The 10,522-nt window shown below is 36.0% G+C and overlaps 1 protein-coding gene across 1 annotated transcript in view; it reads left to right on the forward strand.

Moving 5' to 3' along the window:
- NDUFS4 (NADH:ubiquinone oxidoreductase subunit S4) overlaps positions 1-9,787 on the forward strand; it is a 49,052-nt gene extending 39,265 nt beyond the window's left edge. Inside the window, exons 3-5 of the mRNA XM_069777509.1 lie at positions 734-906; positions 5,120-5,193; positions 9,579-9,787. Coding sequence (XP_069633610.1) covers positions 734-906; positions 5,120-5,193; positions 9,579-9,682 — 351 coding nt within the window. The 3' untranslated portion in view covers positions 9,683-9,787. The remainder of the gene's footprint in view (positions 1-733; positions 907-5,119; positions 5,194-9,578) is intronic.
- The last annotated feature ends 735 nt before the right edge of the window (positions 9,788-10,522 follow it).

Here is a 10,522-nt window from a genome sequence, read left to right on the forward strand (position 1 = left end):
GGCGGTCAATTTTATGTAATAACTAGTGGTTAGAGAAATAAGAGAGCTGAATTCTACTACCTGCTCTGCAGTCTCAAACAATCAATAGATTATTGTGTGAAAGATAACCTCCTGTCTCTTGCTTCATGCTAAGTATAGCTTCTTGAGTCAGTGTGGATGTTGGTGCCTCTTGTTTATATACAGACTTAAGCCCAAGTGAAAGCACTTACACTGCAGCACATAGTTGGCTGGCTAGGATTTTGGTGAATAGTCCTGTTCATAGGAAGTTTAAGCTCCTAATGGCAGTGTAAAATTTCGGGATTTGTCGATGTTTCAGTCTGTGCTTCAATGTTTTCTTTAAGGGAGAAAGAAGAGTTTATATATTTCCACATTTGCTTTAGCTGGTGCATATTGGAGCAGTCCTGACTTTGCAGCTGTGGTCAGAGGATGGGAGGGAATGTCCTGTCCCTCCTCTGGCACTAGCAGTTGTGTAGCTGGGAGATGAGCAGGTTCAGGTAGCTAGCTGATCCATGCAAAACCTAATTCAGCCAGAGGAAGAAGAATGATAGCAGTCCCAATGTGTATCAGCTTCAATTTATACAGCTGGACTCATAACATACTTTTCTGCATTGTTTTTTCTTTTTTTGTAACTTAAAAAATAAAGCATGAAATAATGTAAAAAGCACAAGTAGTATTATTTTACAAGCCTTTTATGTGAACCCTTTTTTAACAAGTTCCATTGTGTTTTTCATAGGATATCACTGCTTTAACTGGTGTTCCAGATGAGCACATCAAAACCAGAAAAGTTCACATTTTTGTTCCAGCACGTAATGCAATGCAGGCAGGAGTTAACAATACAAAGAAATGGAAGATGGAGTTTGATAACAGGGAGCGCTGGGAGAACCCTTTAATGGGCTGGGCATCTACGTGAGTAGTTACTGAATTTGGAAATATTTTTCCTCTGTATTTGGCTCTTATGAGTCATGTAAATTTTAAGTTTGAAATGTCCTTTCTACCTGTAAATCTACTTGTGTTTTAACAGTACTTCTAGTAAGTGGTTGGGTTTGTTAGTCATATAATTAATGATCTGTTATGTTTAAAAGCAGATTTTAGCTCACAACATCATCTAGAAGAGTTTGAAAATGGTGTTAACAACCAGAAATTTCAACAACTATGTTTGTGGTGATGTTACTGTATGGCAGCATCAGGGAAAGAAGGTTATTGGTTACCTCAGTTGCATCTTTTAAATTCAGTTAAACATAAAATAACAATGCTTAGCTTCTGGATTTATTTTTTTTTTACAAAGTTTTATAAATACCCTGAAGATCTGAAATGAGGATCTATAACTATAATGAGGATCCATAACTAATTTAAAAAAAACCCTAAACCTACTTAAAATATTACACTGCTTGTTTCAATGTTACTAAGATTAGTAGTAAAAAATGTTAAATACACCAAGATCCAGAAAACTACTCATCTTAGCTAAACTTGCTATAATTTTGAGATGTAAGTATAACTCGGATGCAACTAGTTTTTCGTTCTTTTTCCCTATATAAATATACTACCTACATTTTACAGTGTGGTTAGGATTCCTGTGAACTGTGAGGACTATGCCAGCAATTCTCGTGACAATATTGTAATTTTGATTTGAAGCTGTCTTGTTTGAGGCATATTCAGAAAAGTTAATGATTCTACTTAAAAAAATGTCAACCACTAGAGATTATTTTTCAAACTTCACAAAGGATACAATGTGTATTGAAAATGTCTGGCTGCAATCATATTAGCACTTACAATCAAAGAACACAAAATTCTGTGAAAAAAAAATTAACACTTTAAGTATTAAATATTTTGAGGATGCATTTTTTGAGATTTATTAACATTCTAAATCTGGTCACAGAATGATTTTGTTTGTTTGTTTTATTTCTTTATAAAATAAATGTGTCCAGAAATATTAGTTCAAAATAACTCTGAAGTCAAGTCTTCCTGTTATGTTGGTTTCCCATAAAAAATTGAGGACGCTCAAAACCTGTAACATCTGTGTTGTGTTGGTAGGGAAGCAAAGCTCAACTATCATTAGATGAGAAAAAATACTGAATATTAATTAAAATATTAATTGTATTAAAATAGTCTGTTAAAATACCCGTTTTAAAACTTTAAGCCTGTGTATAACAATGACCGCCTCTTAAGCATGTCCTGGGGTTTTTTAACCATTTCATCTTAAGCATATTTAAATTGCTGTTTAAGAGGATAGGATTTCAGTGATTTAATACAGGTATGCCTTGGATGACTTGACTACTGCAAGCAGCTACTACATTTAGCAAGTAATGACCAGGTTGTCTCATGGGGCCTAAATTAATTAAGTGATAGACCGTTGACCAGCAGTACACCTTTCCCTCCTTTCTTGTGTGCCCCGCAAGTGTCTAGCCATGAAGTATGGTCTATTTATACCACCGCACAGATTATGACACTGTAGCAGGTGCCAGCAACACCTGCTTTAGTTCAGGTTGAATTGAGCTTTTCTTCTAATCCCCCTATGCTTTTCAGCTGACTTTAATGTCCCCAGACAAATTATTTTCTGGGTGGGATTTTGCATGATTTCAGTCAAAACAATGGCTTTTAACCTTTCTAACAGTTACAACTGTTTGTGCTAAATAAACCACCTAGAAAAATGAGCCATGGTATTAAGGGCTTACCTGTATGTTAAATTGTCCTGGAGTGAGTTTATTGTGGGAATTTAAAAAGGAATGGCTATTTTGAATGAATCCATCTATGCATGCATTTTTATTTTGGGGTAGAGAATGGAGTATTTCCTGTGTGAGCAAGTGCTGTGTTGAGAATTTACACTGCTAGGTTAAGGGCTCTGTAAACTAGTTTGTATCTGTTCATTTTTTAAGAAATTCTCACAAAAGCTATTAGTGAACATTCTGGTTATTTCAGATTACCATTCAACAGCCAAAAATGCCTAAGAAGAGTTTCTTCTCTTCAGATTTAATTTCTGCAGAGAACAGTTCTTAGAAATTTTCCCATTTACTTTTGAATAATGTAATGGGATTAGTGAATTAGAGCCCTTTAGGGTCTAGGGATTAGCGCCCTTTTCCTGTGAACTCAATATACTTATTTACCTGTAGGTCTTTGCTGTATTTCTGTCATTTTATAGTCTTGTTTGCTTTTTTTTGTTGCATTTGTTTTTTCCTTGATATAGTTTTTTTTCAGTGAAAATTATCCAGTTGTAGATCTAAATAAAATGGACCCATGGTGGTTTTTTTTTATTACAGGAATGCCTATGGATAGTTCTTGAGTACATCTTTTAATATAAAGTTGTAAACAAAGAAACATGAGAAATGTGTGGTTTCCATTGTACAAGATCTCGGAAGAGAAGAAAATGTGGAGTCCCAGTTTGTAGTGACTGATAAAACAGTTTAGGCAGGCATAGGAAATCCTGCAGCACTGCTATTGCTGACATTATCCGGACATCATGCTGGCCATCCTGAACTCCAGTTTGCTCACAGATTATCACAAATTTAAACACACGAATAGCTCATTTATGGGAAGAACTAAAAAAACTGTGTTTAGGTTGGATGAAAGATGATCCCACATGAAAACAGAACAAATAATTTCTGCATAATCCTCATTTCCAAACTGCCTCTGTCCTGGAAGGTTTTCACCAAACTTGCTGTACTGAACAGTGTTTCACTGCACTTCAAACTTAAACTTCTTTGTTCTCACTTAGTCATGTTCAGAAGATTCTTCCAACCCCAGTAGTGGAAAAGAAGAACCATAAGCAAAAGTTGTCACAATGCTATGATATATTTGGATCACCTGATTCTCCACTGATCACGTCATGGACCAATTCTTAGTTCCTAATTCTCCTTACTACCTTTATAAGAGAAATCTTTAAGTGTCTTTAAGAGGGCCTATCTTAGTGCCTTGTGAAAGTGTAATTTCTGCCTTTATCCTCATCTTTTTTTTTTTTTTTTTATTGGGGAATATATTGGATATATAGTGAACTCCATTTTTCCATGGGTACATCAGAGAAAATTACATTGTTGTCTTTGCTGGAAGCTAGATTCCCCCTCTTACCCTCCCCCTCCGCCAGTCACAGGCTTTGTCCTTTATTGTAGAGAGTTCAGTGTATCTTTGGTTGCTTTTTCTCTTCATTTACCCTTCTAGCTTCAAAGAGAGAACAGTTGAGAGGCAGCTTCTTCAATAGTTCGTTGCAATTTGGTCTTGTCTTCCCAGTTGTCTCCCAGGCTCATGTGCAGTGTTGTCTCAGGGAAGCATTATCTAGTCATTGTGCTGCTACAACCAGTATGTTTATTTCCCTAAAGGTTTTGTAGATTAATTTTTAGAACCCTTCATCCTTTGTCATTGTTCTTAAATTGAGCTTTTATAGCAACAAATAAGGCAGTTTGTTTTTTTAACTGAGATTTTAATTTGTTTCGAAAAGCTTTTTGCTGTTTCATTCCTTTCAGAAATGCAGTTGAGGAATAGCTGATCATCTAAAACTAACCACTGTGTATTTAGTTAGCTAGCAGTTTGTGTTTCTGGGCTTCGTTTTCAGTGGTGGCCTGTGATCTGCTTGCTGTCCTGGAATAATTTGTGGAGGTCATGTGACACCTCAGCCAAAGCTGAACTCTTGAGGTTTTTTATGTACTTTTCAGTCTCTGTTTAATTCCTGTTCTGCTCACTTTCATATTCTGCTCTTTTCTGTATAAGATTATTCTTGCAAATAGCTGCTCTGCAGGCTCCTGGTCTCCTTGAAATGTTCAAAATTACCTTAAGCCTCCTGATCTTCCAAAAAGAGGGGGACTACACAGCTTTAAAATTAAAAAGATTGTTGCAGAGCACTTATTATAACCTCAGGAGGTCATTAGACATGTTTGTCTAATAAAAAACTTAAGACATTAATTTCTGCAAGGAGTTGGGAGGGAAGTTTAACAGACTGAAAGAGTGAAACAATACTCTGCAGAAAGGAAGAGTGAATCCTGGAAATAATTCAAGAAAAGGGGACTTTGAATGGCTTGTGAGGTTGTGTACTACAAAAAGTTACATAATACAGCATTTGACTAGCTTTTGAGATATGGATATAATTATTTTATATTTCAAATGTGCTTAAAATTTGTCATCTGATTTCTTACAGAGCTGATCCTTTATCCAACATGGTTCTTACTTTCTCTACTAAAGAAGATGCCATTGCCTTTGCTGAAAAAAATGGTATGTATTATACATACTGGGTATGAGGGATTCAGCTTTCTATAGGGAATCTTGATCTCAAAGTATTAACAACAGAAATAGTACAGGGTAAAGTATCTTCCGTCTATTCCACAAAATTGGTAGGCATTAGTTCTCTACTTGAGGATGAAGACGGGGGAATAGTTCTGAGGGTGCTGAAGGCATTGAATCTAGGCCTTCCACTTTCTGGAAAAATGTCCCAGCTTCTTAGCATTACTATTACAATGCTTTTGCATGTGTCTGTGTCTTGAATGAGAACTGAGTCTTGCTCAGGTCTTGGAGGAAAATTAATATTCATAGTTTATCTTTAAGAGTATCCAAGGCTGAGGGTTCCAGCTACATGGCAGTGGGATTTTTGCCCTGAAGGCTTGATATGAGCATCTGAATTCTAGTTAAGGAAAGACTGTCAGAACCCTTGTGAATGTTTGATAATCAGAAAAACTAAATTAAGTGACTACCAAGTAAGGATGTTGGACTTCAGTTTTGGCCATGTTGCAGAATGGATTTATCGTAGAATCATAAAACATCTCAAGTTGGAAGGGACCCATACGGGTCATCAAGTCCAATGCCCTGCTCCTCGCAGGACTACCTAAAACTAAACCATATGACTAAGAGTATCATCCAAATGCTCCTTGAACTCTGACAGGCTTGATGCCGTGACCACTTCCCTGGGGAGCCTGTTCCAGGGACCAGCCACCCTCTTAGTGAAGAACCTTTTCCTAATGCCAAACCTGAACTGCCCCTGATGCAGCTTCATTCCATTTCCTGTGTCCTGTTGCTGGTCACCAGAGAGATGATCAGCACCTCCCCCTCCGCTGCCCCCTGTGAGGAAGCTGTAGATTGAGGAAGTTATAGCTAACTCTTTCCAAGGACAATACTAAAGTCTAAACTCTTATACTTCATGATTGTTCCTATTTGAGAAAAAGATAGTAGAAAAAACAGTATCGTTACTTAATATTTTTAATGCTAATGATGTATCAGAAGGACTGTGTCTGTAAACTTACTTGGTTATTTAGGCTTGTATTTTTCTCACAGAATTATGGTACTGCAAGGAGTATCCATAATATCAGCCTTTTGAATATTCAGCAGTCCTTTTATGTGTTGGTATGAATTTTTTGCGGCCTTTTTTTAAAAAATGAATTTCATTTTCCTTAAAGAGCTAGGCTTAATGCTTAGTGCTCATGGATGTGAGGAAGATTAACTGCACTGAGTTAAAGCCAGGAATAATGCACATGGAGTGTAACCTGCTTCAGAAGTCTTCCCTGTGGTCTATAGCTTTCAACTGTATTTAGTCTGGAGTAAACAGATAGTGAAGTTCTTGGTCAGACCAAATTACGCAAAGTTGTTAGATGGCTTATGTTGTACACCCAAAACCCAGGGTAAGTCCATTAACATATACAACTAAGAAGCTAAACCATTTAATGTGCAATTTATTTGAACTTTTTAATGGTAAAGGCTAGTATTTAATTACTCTATTCCTCTTTGAATGCATCTTTTTTTTTAACTTAATAGTCTTAATTTTATTAAAAAATAAATCGTATAGACAAAGAAATTAATAGGGTCATCATATTTGCATTGGATATAGCAATTACTGTACAATTTTAATAGTATTTTGTAATGTTCAGTGAACAAATATGAAATTTGGGAGAATCTGGTGCTGCCTTACGTATGCTTCTGTATTGTTCATGCTCTTTCTATTTCTTGGGAAGTTCAGTCTATATGAGAAAAAAAATGAATCCTGACCTATACATCACTGTTTTAATGAGCTACTTATGTCAACTCTTTGGACTCGTTATATTTTGTCCTTTCAAAATGCAGATTCACGTAAAATACTTGATTTGTTCAGTGTAGAAAGTTTACGCCGTCACTGAATTGGTAATGAATCTCCATTATATGAGAAAACTACAAAGACATTCTACCAACTAAAGTAAGGCTGTGACTTAGTATTAATATTATTAGTTCAATACTCGCTTGTCTTGCACCCTTAATTTTACCATAATTGAGATGTACCAGACTTTTCTGTGGATACTGGCTTACCTAAATTGTTACTCCATTTTTATTTAAGGTGGCTTAGTTTTATGCATATGATATGTGCATAATATTTTCTGTACTAATAGCTTCAGTATCAGATATAGCTGGAAATATAAATTTTACAATATTTAGTTTTGCTTTTAGAGAGAAATGAGAAACATAGGCACACATTTACAATGGAATTTCTAATCTGGGTTGTTATTGAAACATATCTAAGTCTAGGAACACAAGTATTTACCTCTTTGTCCTTCCTGTATGAACTACCCAAGTTTTCCATTACAAAATTCCTGAAGAACCTCAAGTTTAATTTCTGCAAATCCTAGATATTGCAGGTGTTTTTATATGATTGGGAAACCTAAGAGTTCTCTCTCACCTAAAAACTTCAGGAACCTTAGGCAAGCTATCTTTCTGCCTGCCCTATCTGATGTGTTTTCTAATGGGAATAACAGCACTGAATACAGTAATGGGAGAAATTTCTGTCCAAAATACAACAGCTGATGATGGTCTAAAGTCAAAGCAAGGAGGAAACACTTGTAACTGGATGAAATTAAAAATTTAGTCTGTTGACCTAAATTATTTTTTGTCCTGTTGGACATCACTGAGGTAGTTGCTTAAAAACATACAGCTTTAGTAACAAGGATGGAGAGTTTTTCTACTCCCCAATAACCTTTAGTCAGGTGATGAGAGTGTTCTTCCAGAGACGATGAAATCTGCTGTCTATCTGCTTGGCTTGTATGGCAGGGTTCTGGGCAAGATTAACCTCCCTCACCATTGTGGTATTTTTATAAAAGTGGCCTCTGGTCTCTGTCATGAACTGAAGGTGCCTAACTCAAGCAGACTGTTCCAAAATGTGGAGCCTTATCACATATGGTGGCCTCTTGCAATCCAAAGTTAGCTATAACTAACTTTGTGGATCTTGGATGGCTATGACAGCTCAAGTCATTGTGCTGGCAGTTGCGAATCTCTTTTGGAGGCTCTCAGCTCCTCTCTGGTATATAAAGAGATGAAGCAGTTACTTGGGACTGTGGATTCCATTCTAGCAGCCAAGTGCCTCACAGTTAGGTGTTCTAATGCTGAATGGTACAATACCAAAGTCTGTCTCTGGATCTAGTTCTGGATGTTTAGTCAAGCTTATATTTTTAATCAGAACAGGAGGCAAAAGCTAGTGTTCTCACAGATGGAAATATGTTTTTAAATCCTCTATTCCAGTATTTTTTTTATGGAGAATAGTTAACTTGGAAGTTAACATTGGTTCAACCTAATAAACACGAACAAAATGTTTGTGTGACATTTGTGATACACAGAATTGAGGCATAGTGACATGATAACTTGTGTATCTTACAAAATGTGTTTTGCTTTATAGATGTATCTTGAGAGTTTCCTGTGAACACCTTAAATGTAAAAATTCAGATATATGTTAAACATTTCAGGACTTACCAAGTTTTTTGTTTTAAAACTAAGGAAGAAGAGTATCATCTTACTAGTATCAATTAAAACTGCGTACTTAACCACTTCTAGCTTCAACTCAAGTATCTCAACTTTGAGTGAAATGTTGCAGCTAAAGAGACCAAACTTTGGAATACTGAGTGCTGCCCTGGCAACTTTCCAGGCACCTGGAGGCTGCAACCAATTTGCATTTTGATTTACATAAACACTAATGTCTCCACCTCCTCTTTTCTGACATTTTTTTAGCATTTCTCTTGCTTAACTATCACATAATTTACTTGTCTTCTATCACTTCATTCCCTTTTACTCCTAATCTTTTATATTCTTATAAAAATGTTAAGTATTAAACTCCTTTCTAATGCTGAAGTTTTTTCTTTGCTATTCCTTTCTTTGGTGCTCCCACCCTTCTTTTTCCTCTAGCTTTCCAAGGTCTCCATTCTCTCCCAACCTTTGGGTTTGATATTCTGTATGCTTTTTTTAACCATGTTTCCTTGTCTTTATTTTTATTTCCCGTCCCAGCATACACAGAGCCTTAGTGCTTCTGTGATGCTATGGAGCTTTGGAGCCATGAACTTGCAGGACAGTCAGTGTTCCCTGTTGAGCTTTTCACTGATGAATGTCAAGTTTTTTGCAGGAGTAAAGAAAATTCAGGTACATAGTATGGTGAAGTCTTACCAACTGAGAGAATGGGCATATGTCACATCTATGGCATTTCAGTATTCTCTCCTGCCAACTACAAAGGAATAAACTAGTGGATGCCTAGATGGAGAAAAAGATGTTAAAGTTAAAAGGTTTAAGTTGTATTTGCTCTATATTGTATGCTAAGAATATTTAGAATTCTCTTTGTTTCTTCTCTCCCCCCTGCCCCCCATCTCCCCTGTAACCTCCAGGCTGGAGCTATGACGTTGAAGAGAAGAAGATTCCAAAACCTAAATCCAAGTCTTATGGTGCAAACTTTTCTTGGAACAAAAGAACAAGGGTGTCTACAAAATAGGTTGGCATTGGCTGTCTGACTGTGAATAAAGTCAGCTGTGCTATATTTATAGTCCATGTATAATACATCTCTTAATCTCCTAATAAATTTGACCTTTAAACTACAGATGCATCGTGTCATGTCTATTTAAAATGTTTTTGATGTCTCCAATTGAACCTGTTACAAACTTGCCTATAAATAGATGAGATTTGGAGTGTTCATACTTCTAAAAAATTGCTGTACTAGGAATCTATCAAAAGGAATGTTTGAAATCAGCTGCAACTTTAAAGATTATGGTTTATCTTTCATGGTAATTTTATATTCACTATCTTGTTCAAACTTATCAGCCTTGCATATACAAATTCTCTCAATAGAAGCTGGGATTTTCTTCTATACAAGAGAATTTTTTCAACTGAAGAGCAAAGTATGATATGTAAAACTTAACATTTGAGTATAACTTAGACTATTGTGTATAAGTGTATATTATATAACCTCCTTTCTGCCCAAATTAATGTTGTCATTATTCCAGAAGCATTCATGACTGGAATAGAAAGCACTGTTTTTTGTGTTGGATATGGGGGAGGTTTAGTCCAAAAGATTGAGATTGCAATTGTTTCTCTATGATGTTCTTCAACAGTGAAACTAAGCCAGTTATATATTCACAAATTAAGTCAGAAGAGTGTCGGGTGCCTCACACAGCATTAGCATATACTAATTATATAATTATAGTTCTGTTTTTTTATTGCTAGTTACATGTTTATCTGCACTGAGGTTTCCTGTTGCCTAACAAGAGATGTGGTGATAGCATCTCAGCCTTAACATTGAATATATAGCCTAAACTCAGTTTGTCTTACATGACAT

The sequence above is a fragment of the Haliaeetus albicilla genome, chromosome Z (genome assembly GCF_947461875.1).
Source record: "Haliaeetus albicilla chromosome Z, bHalAlb1.1, whole genome shotgun sequence".
NCBI classification, from domain to species: domain Eukaryota; kingdom Metazoa; phylum Chordata; class Aves; order Accipitriformes; family Accipitridae; genus Haliaeetus; species Haliaeetus albicilla.